The sequence below is a fragment of the Amphibalanus amphitrite genome, unplaced genomic scaffold (genome assembly GCF_019059575.1).
Source record: "Amphibalanus amphitrite isolate SeventyFive unplaced genomic scaffold, NRLGWU_Aamphi_draft 000614F_arrow, whole genome shotgun sequence".
Lineage (NCBI taxonomy): Eukaryota > Metazoa > Arthropoda > Thecostraca > Balanomorpha > Balanidae > Amphibalanus > Amphibalanus amphitrite.
Genome location: NW_024882108.1, coordinates 326,629 through 347,866, shown reverse-complemented (window position 1 = coordinate 347,866; position 21,238 = coordinate 326,629). Strand labels below are relative to the sequence as shown.

The 21,238-nt window shown below is 55.2% G+C and overlaps 2 protein-coding genes across 8 annotated transcripts in view; both read left to right on the top strand.

Moving 5' to 3' along the window:
- The first annotated feature begins 377 nt into the window (after positions 1-377).
- On the top strand, positions 378-3,367 carry LOC122363300 (mitochondrial mRNA pseudouridine synthase Trub2-like). Of its 4 annotated transcripts, XM_043332398.1 has the most exons (3): positions 430-494; positions 814-965; positions 1,908-3,367. In XM_043332398.1, the coding sequence occupies exons 2-3, from the start codon at positions 857-859 to the stop codon at positions 2,975-2,977; spliced, it is 1,179 nt and encodes a 392-aa protein (XP_043188333.1). In that variant the 5' UTR covers positions 430-494; positions 814-856; the 3' UTR covers positions 2,978-3,367. The 4 variants fall into 4 exon arrangements, with proteins under 4 accessions (XP_043188335.1, XP_043188336.1, XP_043188334.1 ...); XM_043332400.1 differs by lacking the exon at positions 814-965 and having other exon boundaries at positions 378-494; XM_043332401.1 differs by lacking the exon at positions 814-965 and having other exon boundaries at positions 419-581; positions 1,912-3,367.
- Positions 3,368-4,137: 770 nt separating this feature from the next.
- Positions 4,138-21,238, top strand: part of LOC122363301 (serine/threonine-protein kinase MRCK alpha-like) — a 41,177-nt gene continuing 24,076 nt past the window's right edge. Inside the window, exons 1-5 of one of the 4 annotated variants that reach the window (XM_043332402.1) lie at positions 4,138-4,246; positions 6,336-6,612; positions 18,391-18,515; positions 18,894-19,040; positions 20,368-20,667. In XM_043332402.1, the coding sequence (XP_043188337.1) occupies positions 6,405-6,612; positions 18,391-18,515; positions 18,894-19,040; positions 20,368-20,667 (780 nt within the window). In that variant the 5' untranslated portion in view covers positions 4,138-4,246; positions 6,336-6,404. Of the gene's footprint in view, positions 4,247-6,335; positions 6,613-18,390; positions 18,516-18,893; positions 19,041-20,367; positions 20,668-20,818; positions 20,837-20,955; positions 20,966-21,238 lie in introns of those variants that run through there. The other 3 variants (XM_043332403.1, XM_043332404.1, XM_043332405.1) reach the window with 3 other exon arrangements.

Below are 21,238 nucleotides of genomic sequence, written 5' to 3'. Positions count from 1 at the left end.
AAGCCAAGGACAAACTAACTCTGCAAAAAGACTTCTGAAATATTGCCGGTAGCAAGTAGCAAGATGGATAACTTTTATTTGATGAAGATCGTTTTATGTTCTTATTGAAGTTACAAGATCTGACGTGTTATTGCAATCAAATAATACATCCGTTTTCGGACTTAATTTGACGATCAATTGATCATTCACAGCTGCAAAAGCATTTAAACCAAATTTGATTTACCTTTTATGCAATTTATCAAGATATTTTTGGTAACAAATTTTCCTTGCCAGGTAAAATGAAGATAAATATATAGAATATTTTTTGGATTTATTAAAAACTACTAAATATATACTACATTTGGACACAAATAATGAAGACACAAACTGCGCATTCCATTCAAATACGACGCTCTCGGTCACGTTTATTGTTTTCACCATTACAATTAGGTACACTATTATAGAGTTCAGTGGTTTTCACAGAGTGCAGTGTGGTTTACATTGATTAAATACAGGTAACTTACAGGATACACTGTGCTTATAGGTATCTTGGATTAAATGCTTCATCCATGCTGTTAACATACACTCAGTAGTTTTGCTAGGTGAGTACTTTTTATGCGGTTTAAGCTAATATTGGATAAAAATGTCAGATTTCAGACTCAAAAATTTCAATTAAGTGCCTATTAGGTAACTAGATAGAAATTACATAAATTGATCTACACATTGAATTCAGGAATTCAATAGTCAGATTCTATAGAATCACAATCGAATTCACAATAGAATCAGAGCCCCCCACACGGTCATTCCTAGCCAAACACGAATATCCACCCACAGACCTAATCCCGGCGTCAGATGGCGTAGTAAACAGTTAAACGTAATGGAAAGGCGGTCGACAAGTTCTACACTGCATCTGATGGATGGAGCCAACGACAGAAGAAGAAGAATAGTGCTACCATTGCAATTGGTTCCCACTGGTTATTCTGTAGGTAGGTAGGTAGATAGGTAGGTAGATAAGGTACTTACTACCTACCTATAATGTGTTCAACCTGAAAATTGAAATGCATTTGAAATGTTGAGTTTGATGTGCCCACTTAAGATGCTCAAAGGCTGGTCAGATTATGATATTAATTTTGGTACCTACATGGTTGTCAATTGGCGACTTCAAGTTTTACGTGCTGGAATTCCATCTCAGTCTTAGTCTTAAGAATAAAGTTTTTAATTTCCTGTTAAACTGATACTGCAAGTTAAATCAAATATCATCATTTTAACTCATGCCAAGCTCATGCAAGGCATGAACTGCATGCCTTGCATGAGCTTGATCTTGCACAATCTTAGGACATGCTTTAGATAACAGAAAGTGGAAACTTATTCAGATCACAAAAATCACTGATGTCAGCTGAACACAATGTCCCAAAATTTGTCTATTTGGGTGGGAAACGACATCCAAATGAAATTCATTTTCCACTCTCACCACCATTTTTAAGAACAATTTTCCACTCCCAAGTCCCAACCAAGAAAACATAGATTTTTTACCAATAGAAAGACAGTTGTGTGGATGCCCAGTTAGCATCAAACATTCTACACCCTAGAATAAAATGCATGCTTTTTGTCATTTCTCACTCCTTTTTGATCTAATCGAATCAGCAGTTTTCCACTCTCTCCCCTCTTTTTGGTGGGTAATTTTCCCCTCTGACACCCAAGACAAAACTCAATTTTGGGACACTGGCTGAACATGACCTTGTATGTAAATCATGAACTTAAAGCTACCTATGTCAAGCTTTGGATTGATGTATCTTCTCTGGATGCATCCATTCTGAATATTTTTGCAGAAAAAACCTTGGGGCAGCATTGACACCCAGATTGGTCATCTGTGAAAGTGGGGGATAGCTTGTGAGACACGCTGCTGACGCTCGCCCCATTTCCGTCAGACAGTGCCGGGATGAGCTCCACAGTGGCCGTGGCGCCGCGGCGCGCCGCCGATATCTGGAGGCGCCTGCACGGACTGGTCTGCGTGTTCAAACCGGCCGGGTGCACGGTGAACCACTGCATGCGGGTGCTGCGCCACCGGCTGGCCGCCGACCTGAACGCCGTGGAGGAGGCGCGCTACGCGGCGGTGGTGGACGGCCGGACCGCCGCCGCCGGGGACTCGGCGTCCCTGGAGCCGCCGCTGGTGGACTCGGCGTCCCTGGAGCCGCCGCTGGTGGACTCGGCGTCCCTGGAGCCGCCGCTGGCCGGCCTGAACCCGCGCCTGCTCACCGGACCGGCCTTACAGCCGGTGGACGTGCGCGTGGCGCGACTGGCCTCGCTGGGCCGCCACATGTCCGGGCCGCTGCTGCTGGGCGTCAACAGCGGCGCCCGGCTGGCGGCCGCGCTGCGCGACGCCGGCCCGCAGGTGCGCGTGCACCAGGTGACGGCGCGGCTGGGCCTGGCCACCGACACGCTGCTGGCCGCCGGCCGGCCCACCGAGCGCGCCGCCTACGGCCACGTGACGCGCGGCCGGCTGGAGGCGGTGCTCAGCGGCCTACAGGCGGCCCACCAGCGGCTCATGTTCGAGCACACCGGCCTGCCGGTCAACTCGCAGGCCGCCTACGAGCTGGCGAGCCGCGGCCCGGCGCGGCCGGAGCGCGGCGCGCCGCCCGTCATCTATGGCCTGCGCTGCCAACAGTTCGCGCCGCCGTTCGTCACCATCGAGGTGCACAGCTGCAACGAGTCGAGCCAGTACCTGCTGACGCTGGTGGCTGACCTGGGCCGCCAGCTGCGCACGGCCGCCGTCACTGTGCGCTCGCGCTGCCTCCGACACGGCCCGTTCCACCTCGAGCACGCGCTGCTCATGAAACACTGGCAGCTGGAGCACGTGCAGCGCAACATGCGCCAGTGCCTGGTGACGGCGGCGCGGGGCCTGACGGCGCCGCTGTCGGCCACCCTGCAGCCCGTGCAGGGCCCCGGCGGCGGCCCACAGGAGGCAGCCGGCAGTCGGGCTGCTCGCCACCGCGAGTGAGGGATTCTGCGTGTATATCTGTGTATGTGTCGCATATCGAGTCATCGATATGTCGCTAATTGTGATTGAACCTTTCTATTATGGTTAGCAGCTAGTCTCGATACATCATCTGATCATCCTCATAGTGTACTTGTTGCACTTTAATGGTTTGCCCTTTTCCAGACCCTTCTCATGGGCTATATACGATCGATTTTGAGTTGTTTTGGTTTTCAATTTCCATCAAAATTGCTTGTATGGTTATGCAGAGATAACGTTATCGTGCCGAATATGAGCTCAATTGTCCAATGTTCACAGTCCGGCCACAATTTCACTGCAAATGAGAAGGGTTTGGAATTTGCATGGTTATACCGATGAATATACCATTAACCAACTCATATTTTGTGTTGCACAATTATCATGACTTCGCGGCATGCAACCATGCCACTTCAGCGATAGGTAAATGGAAGCTGTGCGGTGTTTGCGTACAGTTCAGCTCCGGTTCAGGGGGCGCTGTCTCTGATGTTGACGGCAGAGGCACCGCGATAACTAAATGATAGATTATGAAGGCCGTGCGCTTAGCACGTCTGAGGTGAGAAAAGGTTCCCAAGCAATTTTCGTTTGAGTTCAGCTATCGTCAGGCTGAGCATTTAAATTTTAAAATCATTGTGGCCGCTTCATCAAGAGCGCTTTTGGATGGTGTTCTTTTTTTAGGTTAGGGGAGGGGTGATGAATATCGACAGATGACAGAGCAGCCTTGCAGGTTGTACTGGGTAACAACTGGAGCTCTGTTATCATCTCTAAGCTAAAGCACTCTGAATAAAAGGGTTATCACTTATCAGACCATGCCAACATCAGTGTAGTGAATTCGCTATTACGGAAGTGTTCGCTTGACACAATGAAAGCCAAAGGATGAAAAAAAAAAGATTTTTTTTTTTCTTTTCGTCAGGCATCCCATATGCGTGGCTTCAGGGAATACAACTGCGAATTGCTCTGCAACCCCAATAAGATTTGCCAGGAGCATCTCGCATCTGTGAGTCTGCGCTGAGGGCTAGCGACAACACCTACGACCAATGGATCTGAGGAACTATTAGTTACGGAAACAGTCTACAGATGTCAGCACCTATCCGGTTTTCCTCCTGCCTCCTGCCCTTCGTCGACACGAATTTCGCCCGAGGCGAACAGATTCGCGTTCGGATGGGGTGTGCGAGTGCCTTCGTGGTGGGGGTTTTGCAAGTGCAATTTCCTGGATATTGGGTAGTCGGACAGTGCACATATTAATACCGTGGGATGGTAAGTACTCCAACGAATGTTTTCATGCGAAATGTTTGCTGATTCTCTCCTTTTGTTGCCTTGTTATGAAGCCATAAAAACGAGGTGTGGCAGCCATCTTCACATGCGATGTGCAGCAGTAGACGAAAAAATGCAGTTTAGAATTGCTTATCGTTGTATACGATTAAAATATGTGGATAGCGTGTTTTGTTATAGTCATACCATCAAAATAATATAAAGAATTGCATGGCGCATCCTCATTGATCAATTATTTTGCTTAGGTTTGCTGGTAGGTACTCTTGAGACTGGTTGAGGTTGCAGGGCAAATTCAGTCCTGAGTTATGGTTGGGCGAATTCTGAAAGAGCTTTGCACTATTAGTATGAATCTTTGACCTATGTTTGTAGACATTCAACCACAAGTTAGTAACTAAAACCGCAACCTGAACTGGCTAGCCATTTCACTATTTTTGGAATTGCTCAATCATGTTTTATGTTTAAAATGGAAACAAATATGCTTTCCTTTTTTATCTTATTAAAATTGTCTAAATATTTATGCATTTATTTGTAAACTATGTCAATGGTTAGCTTACTAAAATATTTGGTTCCGAGGAGCAGAGTAGCCTAGGTAGGTAGATACTTGAATTTAATGGTCAGTTGCTTATAAAGACTCTGTTGAATGTAGAACACACTTAACCTGCCTTAATAACAATATATGCATCAATGTTTATATTTCATCCTGTTTTGTTTTTTAAGTAAGCATGTCAAGCCTCCATTTTATCAGGATCAAGCTTATAATGATCGCCAACTTGATGAAATTGGCCAACAGAAATTCATGAGTTCATGCTCATGTTCAATAGTTCATGACCTTTCTACCATAATCCCTGCCCTTTTAAATTAATATTCAATGCACTTATTATATTCAGTTTATTTTAGGTGAGCTAGTTCCTAGATTCCACATGTACCCTGCTTCCTGCCAGCTTGCCAGACCCATGCTACATCTTTCCAGTAGGTACACATTTAACATTAGGCTGTTACATTCCTCTATGCTCAATCCTGACCAAAAATTATTAAGCACATATGACACCTTGCACAGTGTCATATTGCCCTTAGCAAAAAGATCATACATCTGTTGAGTTGCCTTGTACCTTGTCCACATTTTAAAGAGCTTTTAGAATGGCTCTTCAAGCTCCCAGCCAATATCCAATTAAAAAACTGAAGGCATCAGATAGGTATGTTAGAATTCAGTAGTCATGTGCTGAGCTCCTTGATTATTTTTTTTTTCTACCTACTTCATAGAGTTTACTTCATAGCACCCAGTCACTGTCAGCTAGTGGTATGTCATTGACTGCCAGCTGACACTGTGTCCCTGTGGCCACTAGCTATCAGTGTCCCTGTGACTGTCAGCTGACAGTGTGTCCCTGTGTGTCAGCTGACAGTGTCCCTGTGACTGTCAACTGACAGTGTCCCTGTGACTGTCAGCTGACAGTGTGTCCCTGTGACTGTCAGCTGATGGTGTGTCCCTGTGTGTCAGCTGACAGTGTCCCTGTCAGCTGTCAGCTGACAGTGTCTCCCTGACTCCCTGTCCCTGTCACCTGGCAGTGTGTCCCTGTGACTGTCAGCTGACAGTGTGTCCCTGTGACTGTCAGCTGACAGTGTCCCTGTCAGCTGTCACCTGACAGTGTCCCTGTGACTGTCAGCTGACAGTGTCCCTGCAGCTGTCTGCTGACAGTGTCCATGTGACTGTCAGCTGACATTGTCCCTGTCAGCTGTCACCTGACAGTGTCCCTGTGACTGTCAGCTGACAGTGTGTCCCTGTGACTGTCAGCTGATGGTGTGTCCCTGTGTCTGCCACCTGACAGTGTCTCGCTGCAGCTGTCTGCTGACGGCGTCTCCCTGCGGCTATCTGCTGCCAGTGTCTCCCTGCGGCTGTCTGCTGACGGCGTCTCCCTGCAGCTGTCTGCTGACAGTGTGTCCCTGCAGCGGTCTGCTGACGGCGTCTCCCTGTCCCTGTCTGCTGACGGCGTGTCTCTGTCCTCCAGGTGGGCGGGTGGGTGTCTGCTGACAGTGCCTCCCTGTCCCTGTCAGCTGACGGCGTCTCTCTGTCCTCCAGGTGGGCGGGTGGGTGACCGCGTGCTGTGGGCGCCGCTAGCGGTCGCGGGTCGGCGGCGGGCCGGCCGCCATGAGCGCGCCGCCGCTGCAGGAGGCCGGCGCCGGCCCCGAGGCGCGGCTGCGGCAGCTGGAACAGCTGGTGCTGGCCGGCGCCGGCCGCTCGGACGGCCTCATGTTCAGCGCCGAGACGCTGCTCGACGTGCTCGTCGTCCTGTTCGACGAGTGCTCCAACTCGAGTCTCCGCCGAGAAAAGACCGTCTCCGACTTCATCGAGTTCGGTGAGTGCGACTGGGACCCAAACAAGTGGACGAGAACTTCGGCAGCCTGCTCCGCTTTCACGGGCCTGTGTACGAGGTCTTGGGTGGGCCACTCGCGTTTTAAATGCAGACTGGGCTGGAGAAGTAGTTATATTCCGCCAGTTTTGTTCCTCCACGTAAGGTAAATCTGTAAGTTGACTGACCGCCACATAAATGGTGAGGGGCCAACGTGCGAGCTCGCTCATCGCTGTCTGATACGACGTTTGTCCGTTCCGTTCTTCCTTACCTAGCGCACATGTTTACGGCACACGGTTTTTGAACCATGCTTTTTAGACCCAGTTCAGGTACATAAACACCTGAATCCAATTCGGCCGCACTATTGGCCAGACGCTTATTGTGTGCAAGTGTTCGGCAGAGGGCGAAGCAGCGATCTGCACTATGGGCGACTGTTCTCAGCTGGGGACGGTATTGGACGCTGCTTTGAACGGTTCACATTTCGCCGCGTGTCAAACTGAAATTATTGCTTCTCGGGCGTGCTGTAAATCGTGCGTGCACGCAAACCGGCGAGACGAGGACAATTTGGACATCTTTTAACGCTGTGGATCGATTTGTGGCGTTGTGCGGATGACGAAGTAGTTTGACGTTGAAATACCTTTTCAAACAACCATCCTTGATATAATGATTGAATGGCGATCATGTTGAATGCTAAAACTCCATGTTTGTTTGGTGTATCCGCTTCATGTGGGCTGATGTTGTGAGAAGCACCTCTGTTAGTGACGAGTTAGTGGCATTGGACACAAACTTCGCGGCCGTTGAGCGGACACGGAACTCAGCGACACGAAAATCCTCTATATCGGCACTGGCGTCAATCTATAACTTGTCCTGTTCTGGTTGGCTGAAATTTATTCACATTTTTAATGATTATCGCCAAACAGTTTCCACTCGGCGCTGATGCTTCTGTCTAGTGTCACGTTCGAGTTGGTCGCATTTTGTTACGAGCGAGCGAGCGCAGCGAGCGAAGCGAAGTCTTTTCAATATAACGGAAAAATCTCAGTATGAGCGGCCCGGCCCGGCCCGGCCCGGCCCGGCCCGGCCTGTAACGCTTTTGAGAGGCTTATATCTCAGCAACCGCTGGACCGATTGGCCTGCGGTCTTTTTTGCTGGGTAGCCCCATCCCTTCTACCCCGTAATTGACTACTTTTGATACATCTCAGTGACCGTCGTGGCACGTGCCACGTGAAAAGTCAAGGGTGTTCAAGCAGTTTTGCAAAAGTAATGATTTTGAGAGGCCCATATCTCAGCAGCGGCTTTAGCGATTGTCTTGCGGTCATTTTTATAGGGTAGCTCCATCCCTTCTATCAAAGGTCAGATACTCTTGATCTATGTGAGTGACCCCCACTGCACGTGCAAAATACAACAATAAGAGGTGCCAAATTTGTTCCCATTTCAATAACTCGGTAACTACTGGGGTGATTTCGCTGAAACTTGGCATACAGGTAGGCACCCACCAGGCAATGCATTCCCATGTGTTGCGGTTAGGGTGCTACTGCACGTGCGCACGTGCAGGGGGCGTTTCCAGATCTCGAGAACGGCTGGGCCGATTGCGCTCAAATTTGGTACACAGTTGGGGACCGGTTAGTAGGGTGCCGTGCAAAAGTCATTTTGGACCCCGTTTGCACGTGCGCACGTGCAGAATGCCGCTTCCAGATCTCAGGAACGGCTGGGCCGATTGCGTTCAAATTTGGCACACCGCTAGCGACCGGTTAGAAGGGTGCTTTGCACAAGCCCGTTGGAAGTACCCTCTCGCCCTTCTGCACGTGCAGGGCTCACTATCTCGCTCGCTCGTTCTTCGCCCAAAAGGCGTTTTACTGGTAGTAAATTTGTCGTGTAAGCGGTGCCGGCTGAAGCGCTCTGCTCGGACGGCGTGCCGCGCTGCTGGCGGGCCCGCTGGGCTGACCCCATCCGACCCGACGCCGGGCTCTGCACCGGTGGCCGTCGGCCAGCCGGCGGGCCCTCACCCCGTATCGGCACCGATACTGCGGCCCGCCTGACGCAACGCTCACCCGGCCCGTGTGCCAGTGGGGCGGGACGCCTATCGGCCGGCCGGCCGGATCGCCCTCGACTGGTCACAACTCACATCCGAGTCGGCTATCGCCATGAAATCTGTTGTGCTGGCTAATTTGGCTGCGACAGGGGGCTCTCGCCCTGCACAGTTTTCGATTGTGCATTAGTGATGTGGTTTTTGCGTATTTAGTGTGATTTGACAAGTTGAATTACGGCGCGCACGTGAACGCTGTGCCCCGCTGTAGTATTTGGCTGACCGCGCTGTCGTCCCAGCGCCGCTCAGCTGAGAGACGGGTTCTGTCCCCCGCCTTACTTCTGGACGGGTGGCCGTAGAATGATGGAGGACAAAACGGCAATAGAAAGTTTTCAGGAAGGGAATCCCAAGAGCCCATTCCTTTTGCCTAGGTAGCTTACAAACAGGTCAAGGTCAGGTGAGGTGATGACTCATGACCTCACTCTTTAGCGCTGCTTCCCTTGACTGGTCGGGACTAAATTTATTGACATTGTTACGAGCTTTGTAGAATTGATGCAGATGAGAGCACAACTGCGGAATACCTGCGCGGAGAGATGGGAGATGGGTCCCAGCCCCCATCCCAACAAAGTACGATAGAAAGTTTAACATATTTTGTCACCTAGGAAACGCGGAAACTGGTTTTAAGTTGTATGGATGCCCCAGTACGCAACTAGCCTTGCGTTTTATGAGGTCAACGGACGCCAAATGCCCTTGAACATGTGATTGGGTTCTCGATGTAACGTTGACAATATCCTGGGGTGATCAAATGTGGTTCTCATATGGTTCCATCATTTCATTGCATCCAACACAGAGGCAGTGCCTACACAGATGTGAACAGTTTCGACCGCTGCCGCTGGCCGTCAGCCATGTCCGCTAGTGACTGGTGACATCCGCTCGGACTCAGGGCTATAAGGCGATGTGTGCATTCATTGCAGTCTGAGGCGATAGTTGCTATGGGGCACGGGTCTGCCCTCTATACATTCACGTAGCCCGGTGTTCAGCTGTCAAGTTATGCGTCCTTTTTGCAAGCTGGTGCCATATAAATCAGGGCTGGAGATCGCTTTCAAGGTCTGTGAGGTCCATCTGACAGGTTCCGCCTTCCAGGGCTCTACAATATCTGGAAACGGGGTATGAAGCAGATTCCAGGGTCCAAGGGATCCTCTACCTGTCTGAGTTCCCCCGCCAGTCTGAGTGGACCCCGGCATCTGTCTGAGGGGTTCAGGAGTCAGACGGCTTTTCTTCAACGGAACGGTCTGAGGGGCCGGACGTTGATGGGAGGGGGCCCGTTTGACTTGAGAGGGCCACACAAAGGCCACTGGACGCTTGTGTGCTCACTGGTCCACCAACCTGAAATGGCCTCGGACCAATCTCAGATCGCTTCTTTGGCGTCTGAGGAGGTTGTTCGCCTCGCCAGGCTGAGAGGGCACACACGACACACCGGCTCGGGCTAGCGCGAGAGGAACGGAGAGAGGAAATGATGCGAGGAGTCATGAGCGACCCGTAGTTCCTCATGCAGTCAATTTTATCTTTCGTAGCGGGTCCCAGACTTGTGGATCAACCAGGCTACTCCACCAGGACAACCGATCTCGCAGTTAGGATCAGTCTAGGACTGCTGACTGACGATGGGAGTGCAGTCGTGTCTTTGGCCTTTAACTGACGCTGTGTACCGCTGACGGACGTCTGAGTACCGCTGACGGGCCGGTGACGGGTGGCCGTCAGGAAGGCGGCGCTGCCGTGATACGGCTCTGCGTGACCCGTCTCGCCGCCGTGCGGTGCCGCGGGCCGCGCTATATCCGGCCGACACCGGACGGGTCATCAAGGGGAGGCTTCCGGCCGCGGCGGCCCCGGCCGGCCGGCCGCCGCCGCAGTCCGCCGCGCCGGCCGACCACACCGGAGGCAGAGCCGGGGAGGCCGCGGCCAGGCAGAGGGAGCGTCGGCCGGCGGCGGGCGCCCGCCCGTCACTCGGACCGGCCGGTTCCGCTTCCCCGCCGGCCGGCCGGCTCTGTGAGTCATGGGCGGTGCGTGGCGGCGCTGCAGACGCCGCGGCCGGCTGCAGTCGCGGCGGTGGCGGCCGTGGTACCGCCGTGTTACCGGGCCGGCCGGCGGCGGCACACTGAGCAGCGCGGCGGCGCGGAGACGGCCAGCGGCGGCCCGCACCGCACCGCCCGGCCGCGCCGCCGCCTGAAAATCGGTGCAGGCAGATGCGGTTTCATCATGCTTCCAGAATGCGCATACCAGCCCGTTGCCCAATAGAGTGGCGATGAAAGTGAAGTGCAAACAAGTGCAACCTGGCTAACTGGCTAACCCCGAGTGACGCTTACTGACATGACGAGAGGTTGAACAACACCAAAAGTTTGGAGTTTGGCGCTAGCTGCTGGACATCGATGTCGAATAGGATGGTCTCCGTGATTGGGGCGGCCTTTGATCCGTTTTGTTCACTTCTTACTGTCCGCGTGGAATGTAGAATGTAGTTATCGTAGATAACTGTGTATAGTAGAGTTCTTAGCAGGCATGTGCTGTCCGACCGGCGACTTGGTGGCATTTCAGTTATTGTTCTAAATCCTTCCTGAACGGGGGATGGAACAGAGGGCACAGTTATGTAGCCACCTCACTGCTCGCTGGCGACCATTCCAGATTGATGGCGTTCTCCTCCACCCCTTCTGGAGCGTTTGCCGGTGGCACACTTGATCCGTGGTTTTTTGCTTGGGGCTCGCTTAACTGACCCTGGGGGGCGCACCAGGCCACCCAGGGGCTGATCGGGTGAACGTTCTATGGCAGTCACACGAACACCGCTGGCCTGTGGGCCCAATCGGTGTGCTCGTGGGAATCGCTCAGATTCCCTGAGGACCTCGCTGATGGACCCGATAGAGCCAATACAGACCCCCGGTAGACGCTGTCGCCGGTCCGGCAGTCTTGTGTCGGAGTCCACTGTCGCCGGTCCGGCAGACTTGTGTCGGAGTCCACTGTCGCCGGTCCGGCAGACTGTGTCGGAGTCCACTGCCCCCGGTCCGGCAGTATTGTGTCGGAGTCCACTGTCGCCGGTCCGGCAGTCTTGTGTTGGAGTCCACTGTCGCCGGTCCGGCAGTTTTGTGTTGGAGTCCCGGTAGCGATATACAGAAGCCGTGTCATGCGGGCGTCGGTCGTTACCGCCCGCGTGTCATCAGCTGCTCCTGAGCTCCCACGGGCCGCTACTCCGACCTCCCGGGAGCTTGGAACCGGCGGCCTCCCGGGAGCTGAGACCCTTCCGACCTCCCGGGAGCAGGGAACCGGCGGCGAGCTGTGGCCCTTACAGAGAGCTGAGACCGGCGCACCGGGGAGCTGCGGCCCTCGCCGGCCTCCCGGGCTCCGCTGTGGCCGCCCGGCCCGGCCCGGCCCGGCTGCCGCCGCCCTCAGGTCGGCCCGTGGCAGACCGCAAGGTCGGCCGGTGGGAGTGGTGCCAGCCCTTCACAGGGTGCCACGTCCGGCCTGACCCACTGACACGTCTTGGCAGCCCGGTTGGACCGGCGCGGCAAAGGCTTGGAGCCCGGCCCCGCCGGTTCCGTGTGACAGCTCCATGGGCCGGCGTCCGGCGACGGCCGGTGCAGTCCCGGCGAATTAAAAACCCAGGCTCACACCGCGTGACACGTGCGCGAGGGAGCTCCCACCAGCTGGCTGCAATTAAATCACCCAGGGCTGCGTGAGCTGTGTCGGCGGACAACCAAGTGTCCGCGGCTGCTCTCTGCGGGGCTTGACGTCCTTTTTGTCTCATAGCTACATACATACAGTCGAGCGCCGGAGTGCCTGGCCTGGGCCGGCGATGTGCCTCGTTCTCGGCTCTCGCCAGCTGCCACCAGCCGGGATTGCGTTACTGTAGGAAGTATCGCGAACATTGGTGTACTAGCTCCGCCGGCTTCCCCTCCACCCTCGCTGCTGTTCAGTTGGTAACGTCCGTCCTGACTCACCGCACGCTGTCGGCTTTGTCGCCCGTTGCCTTGCAGCTGCCTGTCAGGGTGCTCGCAATACTCCCACCGGCCCAAAGTCCAGACAAAACGGGCGACTGGGTGTTTTCGATCAGCCATTTATGTATACGCATGTCTGTCTTGTTCCAGTCGATGTAGATTTGAAGGAATAAGTGCATTTTGAAAGTAGCCCCGGCGAGCTATAGCAGTTTATTGTTCAGGTGCAGTGGCTGTCGCTGTCAGCGCGTCTGTCCTGTCTTGTGCGGAGTTGAAACAGCAAGTCGGCCGTGGCCTTTGTTTTGACAGCCGACTGCTGTCGGCGAGTGAGCAGTCCTGTGCAAGCTTCTGAAGCGGAAACCGCCAGGTCATCCCGGTCTGAAGTGTGGAGTGGCCGCTGATGTCATTGTTTGGGCAGGAGAGAACAAGAGTGAAGGGATGGACTCACGAGGGTGCCATCCTAGATCGCTTTGGTGCCTCCTTTCGAGCGAAAAAGGCTTGCTTTTGTCTCTTGTTTTGCACTCGGCCTTGTCCGCTGTGGAAGGCGTTTGTCCTTCATACTTTTTTGTAGGAACTAAAATTATTGACAGTTGTTTCTGACACATCCCGGGATCGCTGGGGCGGTTCGTAATTCGACTCGCGCCCGCCCACCCTGGGTGAGTGCCGCTCCACCCTGGGTGACTGCCCGTTCCACCCTGGGTGACTGCCGGGGGCACTCTGGGTGACTGCCCGGTCCACCCTGGGTGACTGCCCGGTCCACCCTGAGTGACTGCTGGGGGCACCCTGGGTGAGTGCCGGTCCCCCGTGGGTGACTGCCCGCTCCACCCTGGGTGACTGCTGGGGGCACCCTGGGTGAGTACCCGGTCCACCGTTGGTGACTGCCAGGGGCACCGTGGGCGGGGGTAGGCTGTCTCTGCCTGGATGCCTCAGTCTGTTTCAGACTGGATGCCTATTTCATGGGGGACGTAATCCATGCTGGTCCAAAGCAGTCCTGTCGAGCCAATGTTTCGTCTGTCGGTTATCCCACATAGACCTCACCGACTGCTGGGAGGAAGGCGGCAGTGTATCCCTCTGATGGTCGGCAAGGCGTCCAAAGACAGGCGACAGGGCGCCCCTCTGACGGGGAGAGGGCGTTAGGGTGGTCCTTTGAGAGGGCGGCAGGGCGGCCCTCTGAGAGGGAGAGGGCGGCAGGGTGTCCCTCTGACGGGGAGAGGGTGGAAGGGTGTTCCCCTGACGGGGAGAGGGCGGCAGGGTGTCTCCCTGACGGGCAACAGGGCGTCCCGCTGACGGGGCATGGTATCCCTCTGAGAGGTAGAGGTCGGCAGGGTGTTCACAGACGGGCAGCGGGCAGACGTTGAGAGGGCAGACTGGCGGTCCGCACTTGCAGACATGGAGAGGGCAGACCGGGCGGTCAGCAGGGTGTCCCTCTGGCCTGTGATGGGCGGCAGGGTGTCCCTCTGACGGGCAGCGGGCAGACGTGGAGAGGGCAGCCGGCGGTCCGCAGCCGTGGAGAGGGCAGCCGGGCGGTCCGCAGTCGCAGCCGTGGAGAGGGCAGACCGGCGGTCCACAGACGTGGAGAGGGCAGCCGGCGGTCCGCAGTCGCAGCCGTGGAGAAGGCAGCCGCGGCGGTCCGCAGCCGTGGAAAGGGCAGACCGGCGGTCCGCAGCCGTGGAGAGGGCAGCCCGGCGGTCCGCAGACGTGGAGAGGGCGGCCGGCGGTCCGCAGCGCCGCTGACTGCGGAGATCAATGCCGGTCCGCCCCGCGCCGGCTGGTCGATGGTCACTGCTGCGCCCGCCACCGGCACACCGGAGATTTGGGGGTCTCGACTAGTGAACGGACCAGCGAACATACATTTCGGGACCAGCGAACAGTACAAAGTTGAGGAACTAACTCGATTTTACCTTTTTTTTTATTAAACTGTGCAGTATACATCCCTTTCTCCTGAAGAACTGGCGTTTCTATGAGATTTTGCACAGAAAGAGGCAATGGAAAAGGGCGACATAGAAAAGAAACAAATTGGAGGAGGATAGAGGCTTGCGGTTATTGTTTGTGGGGTAGATGTATCATTCAAGTGTTATGGCTATCCCATAGAGTTCCGATGGTTCAAGGCGACATTGTTATCGGCTGACCACTTTCAATTTTCAATACGTTTCCCATATTTAATTTATTTGTTTATGAAGCATCCGACATTTCATTTCCGGCGTGTTATTTCCTTCGTGGACTCGGCGTTTGGTTGTCCGGCTGGCGGCGGTCGGTGGGGGGCTGCCGCCGCCGCCGTCCGTCAGCTGGCGGCCGGCCGGCGCCCGTCGTTCCCGCTCGTTGGCCCGCCGCGCTGCCCTCTCCGCCGCAGCTATTTCGGACGCCCGGCCGCCGCACCGACCTTGCGCGCCGTCGGCGACGCGCCGGCCGCGAGGCGGGCCGTCGGCGCCACAGCAGCAATCACACCACGGAATGAAATAATGTGACAAAGATTTGATTGCTCAGATCTGCCGGCCCGCCCCTAGTTTGTGGTAACGGGTGGCATGTCGATGTAAGGGTCGATAGTGGCCATCAGGGAACATTCACTGGCTCAGCTTCAGCTTAATCGGATAGATTAAAATATAAATATGTAAAGGAAACATTGGACTTTGTGACATTCATAAACGTGACTGAGCTACGCTCAGAGTCAACAGGCGATAGGCGATAAATGAACACCGTCGTTTGTCTCTATAGGTCTATAATTCCAACTGGTAAACGAATTGTTATCTTTGCAACTCGAATGAATGGTTGGAAAGGTTGCCACCCATGATCTAAATTTAATCCGACCACAGTTTCCTCTTATCTCTAAAACCCAAATGAACGAAATCTGGGCATTTTGCAATTGTTACAGCCTTCACGTCCACTGATAACGAGAAGAAAGTGCGCTGTCATAAACCCAATTTACTTTCGGTGCGATGTTGGCCTAGCTTTCGTTCGGACCACTTTTTAGCCGGAAGATGTCCGTGTTTGCGTATTTGCACTGGCTCATGTGACGGGTCCGATTCGTTCGCTCTTCCTCAACCGGGACGGAAAATCGGCGACTCCGGACTAGCGGTACCCGTCAGACTCTGCGGGCGCCTGGTGCCGGGTGACGGACGGTAGGACGGGCCGGGCCGGGCCGGGCCGGGCCGTGTCTCCTCCGGGACCGGGCCGGACCGGGATGGGTCACACCCCGGATCAATAGTGAGCCGTCGGTGGGCGGCGCGCTGATCCGTCCGCTCCGCGCGGCGGGTCGCTGGCCGACCGGCGCTGCTCGGCGGCGGCCACGCTGCTCGGCGGCTCGGCGGCTCAGCGGTTCGGCGGCCACGCTGCTCGGCGGCTCGGCGGGCTGTTTGTTTGGACAGCGGGACAGGGCGGGCCCGTATTATCGCCGCCGTGCGTGCGACCGAAATAGCCGGCGGCGCCGTACGCGCGCGCCGCCCGCTCGTGCGCTGCGCGGCGGCCCGAGTCTGCACCTACCCTCTCAGCCGCTACCGGAGCCCACCTACTGCTACCGGGGCCCACCTACCCTCTCAGCTGCTACCGGGGCCCACCTACCCTCTCAGCACACTGCTACCGGAGCCCACCTACCCTCTCAGCACACTGCTACCGGAGCCCACCTACTGCTACCGGAGCCTACCTACCCTCTCAGCCGCTACCGGAGCCCACCTACCCTCTCAGCACACTGCTACCGGAGCCCACCTACTGCTACCGGAGCCCACCTACCCTCTCAGCTGCTGGCTGGCCAAAAAAGGAAGGGGCACACTAGCTAGCCATTTCGGTTGTTACTTTCCATTATTCCATTTTGATTTGCTTTTTTACATTTGTAATAACCTAAATCAGATAAATACCGCTGAGCGTCGGAAACCAATAATGAAGTGACCTGATTTGATCTGACCCTGACTGGCCACCTGATGTTTACTTGCTTCACTGACCTAGCCCCTCTGTTGAATGATGGGAGTGTAATGACTCATAATACTTTGCGCTTTTCTCATGCTACAGCTGACATGAAAATATGCGGTAACCGATCTTGACCTGATCTTGAACTTGACCTTAAAGCGAACACTTGGCTGTTCGTTTTCCCCATCTTATCAGCGATATCCCTCCGTCTGTCTGGAAGTGAGGTATGGAGAAGTGTCACCCTGGCCGATTAAAAGTAACTATCCGGGCGTTCTCAACCAATTGATGGATGAGTGACAAACGATACCGATAAGGTGTGCACAACAAGGCCACATCTGCCTACCTGTGTAGGCGAGCTTTCTGCTGGTTTGTTGGGAGTGAGATCGTTTATTTCTGGGGAGGGGGGGGGGGTCTGAGAAGGCCATTACAGAGGTATGGGACGATAGGATAGGATAAGAACACGGGACAAAGAGGACTGCGCTGTGTAACGCACTGGCAGAGATCGTTCCTCTGGCACGGGAATCTCCCAATGGGACAGGGCCAGTCGAACGGTCACTCTGGGGAGGGAATGGTCCGACGGGGACCTGTCCTCACCACCGCGCCGCGCCGGTTGTCTGGAGGGGGCTGCCTGGTCGTCCGGACCAGGTACCGTGGGAACTGATGCGGCAGGTCCTGAGGAAAGTAAGGGCGGATCAGTAGTCGAGCGTCGATACCTGGCTGGCCCCTCATCCATGTAGTGCAGTATACTGTAATGGTATGCAGTGCGGTGCAGTAGCGTGTGTGTCCCTGCGGCGACGTTTCCCCGGGAGCACGACATCCATCCGCCGGTGCGGCGTTTGGCGGGGCGGCGGGCTATATTCCGCCGTTGCGCTGTTTATGATCGGCAGTCCACTGAGGGGCCGGTCAGCACGGTATCAGCACAGCTGTACGATCCAGGGGATATAGAACAGCACGCTGGGCCGGCGGCGCCCCTGACTTCCGGCCGGGCGGAGCACCGCTCCATATACCTCAGCTCAGGAGCTGTCGGCGCCGGCCGTGCCTCCGTCTCTCATCTGCACGGCACGGCGGCCGCACCGTCCTTGGCGGCCGGCCAGCCGGTGACGTCACACCGGTGCCGCCGCTGTGTGTGACGTCACACTCAGTGCGCGGCTGAATGGCCGTCGGTCAGCGGGCCGCAGCGGCCGCCGCCTGTTCCCGTGGCGCATGGGGGGGGGGGCTGCGGCGTGGGGTGCTCCTTTCTGACTCACAGTAGGCACCTAAACCATTTGTGGATATACGTTGCAAGATTACATTCAGTTACCAACTGCTTTGATGTCATCCAGTTCAATCATCGTCGTGTTTCATATTTATTTTATATGAACTGGAAAGTTGATTTGAATAACAGACACCGGTAATAAAAGTCGTCACTCTAACGTGCTAGACGCTGTGATGTATGTAATGCATGGCACATTTTCACACATAGGTACTCTGCGTTTGTTTATGGTGGGCTCGGGATATGGTTGATCTCCAGGGCGTTCGATCCCCGCCCCCCTCCCTAGCGCGGAGCCCGTGCTGACCTCTGCCTCTGTCCACAGACCGTGCTGACCTCTGCCTCCCCCCTCTGTCCACAGCCCGTGCTGACCTCTCCCCTGTCCACAGCGCGTGCTGACCTCTCCCCTCTGTCCACAGCCCGTGCTGACCTCTCCCCTCTATCCACAGCCCGTGCTGACCTCTCCCATCTGTACACAGTCCGTGCTGACCTCCCCCCTCTGTCCACAGCCTGGTCTGACCTCTCCCCTCCCCTCTGTCCACAGGCCGTGCTGACCTCTCCCCTCTGTCCACAGCCCGTGCTGACCTCTCGCCTCTGTTCGCAGCCCGTGCTGACCTCTGACCTCCCCCCTCTGTCCACAGCGCGGCCCGTCGTCCAGAGGGTCAAATCGCTGCGGCTGTGTCGAGATGCCTTCGAGATTCTGAAGGTGATTGGACGCGGGGCCTTCGGAGAGGTCTGCGTCGTCAAAATGCGCTCCACAGAAAAGGTAAGCGAAAGGAAAAGAAAGGAGAAAAAGGAGGATATGAAAGACGATTGAATACGAAATCGTGTTCAGAACGGATGGAGGCAAACTTGTGAATTCCTGGTTTGGTGATGCATTTGCTTGAGCTAGTTTGCAGTATGCACTGCACATTGAATATTAATGCAAAGTTTTTTCATCGATGACACTTTTCTCCGATTCTGGACAACATGCGTGTTGGAGGACGTGGCAAATACTGGTCCTAGTCATTGGTCAGTGCCTGGTAACGAGTAGTGGTAGAGATGTCGACCAGCGTGTGCATACATGGCACACATCCGCCTGAATTATCCTTTTCACACGCACCGGACAATTCTAACCCACCGTCTGTCTGTCTGTGTTTTTCAGGTGTTTGCGATGAAAATTCTGAACAAGTGGGAGATGCTGAAGCGGGTGGAGACGGCCTGCTTCCAGGAGGAGCGAGACGTGCTGGTGTACGGCGACCGGCGCTGGATCACCGACCTGCACTACGCCTTCCAGGACGACAACAATCTGGTCAGTGACGCCGGCGCCTATTGACAATAGTCTGGTCGGTGGTCCGGCGGATGATAGGTACCGTCTGTCAGTGTGGGGGGGGGGAGGATTTCTGAGGGCGCGGGAAGCACGCGCTGAGGGAACCCTCCGCGAGTAGTCGCCCTGGGTCAGCACCTGTCTCCCGTGTCCCAGGAGACCATCGGTCTCCTGGGACACGGGCGGGGTCTGACTGGGAGCCAGTCCGCGCCTGTACCTGACCGAGGGCCGAGCCGCATCTGATCAGGCCTGACTGAGAGCCGGCCGGGTCTGGACCAGACCAGACAGCTGAGAGCCTGTGCCGGTCTGTATCTGACCTGATCGGGTCTGTGTCTGACCTGACCGGGTCTGTGTCTGACCGCGAGCCGAGCCGCATCTGATGAGGCCTGACTGAGAGCCGGCCAGGACCGTCCGTCGGTCTGTCCGGCGGCGCGGCGGTCGGGCACGGCGCGCCTGTTTATCGCTCGCTGCACCCATGCTCCCGTGCACCGGGCCGGGCCGGGCCTGCAGCGGCGGCGCGAGCGGCCGTGGCGACAGCCTGTTTGTGTTTCGGAGACCGAGGGCTGGGCTGTCCGCACGCCGGACAGACCAACAGGGCCCTGTCCATGGGGACGTTAGGCAGGACGTGTCTGGGCCTGGATAGACAAACCGTGCCCTGTCCATGGGGATTGGGGACGTTAGGCAGAACGTGTCCGGCCCGAAAAGTGCCTGTCCACTAGAACGATGCTCCCCGGCCTAGGCGCTGTAACTTACAAGGCCGCAATATGCATTGTGAAGTATTCATTTCAGTTTCCAGTAACGGCTACATATAATTTTATGGTAGGCATCGTTTTATGACATGTTCTTATGCACTGAATGGATACACGATCAAACGTTTTAAGTAGGTGCACATTTCAGGATGTATATGTTTTTAGGTTGACAGTATTGAGTGACGCAAGTAATAGCGGAATTGTGTAAACCATGCTCGGCGAATGATGGACTTTTATTGGAAGTTTGTTTGTGATGCATGTAGTCTGCAATCATAAAGATGGTACGCGCCCGTTTGGTAATAGAGATTAGCCCCCACCAACTACATATGTGCGAACGTCTTCATGGGTCCGGCCTGCCGTCGGGCGTGTTTGTGGTCGGTCCGTATAGCGTATCTTCTCGTGATGGATATGTGCGCAGAGCTTTCAGTAAGACGTGCATAAAAGCCTACCGCTTCGGCCTCGGGCGGACATAGTGCTGACCTTACTCTGTGTCCGTCTGCTTCCCTGCCAGTACCTACTGAGTACTGAGTGCTGGCCTGACCCCACACTGTCTGACCCGGCAGTACCTGGTGATGGACTACTACTGCGGCGGCGACCTGCTCACACTGCTGGCCAAGTTCGCCGACGGCATCCCAGAGAGCATGGCCAAGTTCTACATCACCGAGATGGTGCTGGCCATCGACTCGATCCACAAGCTGCGCTACGTGCACCGCGACATCAAGCCGGACAACGTGCTGCTGGACGCCAACGGCCACATCCGTCTGGCCGACTTCGGCTCCTGCCTGCGGCTCAGCGAGGACGGCACCGTACAGAGCAACGTGGCCGTGGGCACGCCCGACTACATCAGTCCAGAGATCCTCCGCGTGAGTACATCAGTCCGGAAATACTCCGCGTGAGTACATCAGTCCGGAGATCCTCCGGGTTAGAGCACCAGTCCAGAGATCCTCCGGGTTAGTACAGACAGACTACATCAGTCCAGAGATCCTCCGCGTGAGTTAAAGTACAGATTACATCAGTCCAGAAATCCTCCGCGTGAGTACATCAGTCCAGGGATCCTCCGGGTTACAACGCCAGTCCAGAAATCCTCCGCGTGAGTTTAAGTACAGATAACATCAGTCCAGAAATCCTCCGCGTGAGTCCATCAATCCGGAGATCCTCCGCGTGAGTACATCAGTACAGAGATCCTCCGGGTGGGTACAGACTACATCAAGAGATCCTCCGGGTGGGTGCACCAGTCCAGAGATCTTCTAGGTGAGTACATCACATCAGTCCAGAAATCCTCCGCGTGAGTACATCAATCCGGAGATCCTCCACGTGAGTACATCAGTACAGAGATCCTCCGGGTGGGTACAGACTACATCAAGAGATCCTCCGGGTGGGTGCACCAGTCCAGAGATCTTCTAGATGAGCACATCACATCAGTACAGAGATCCT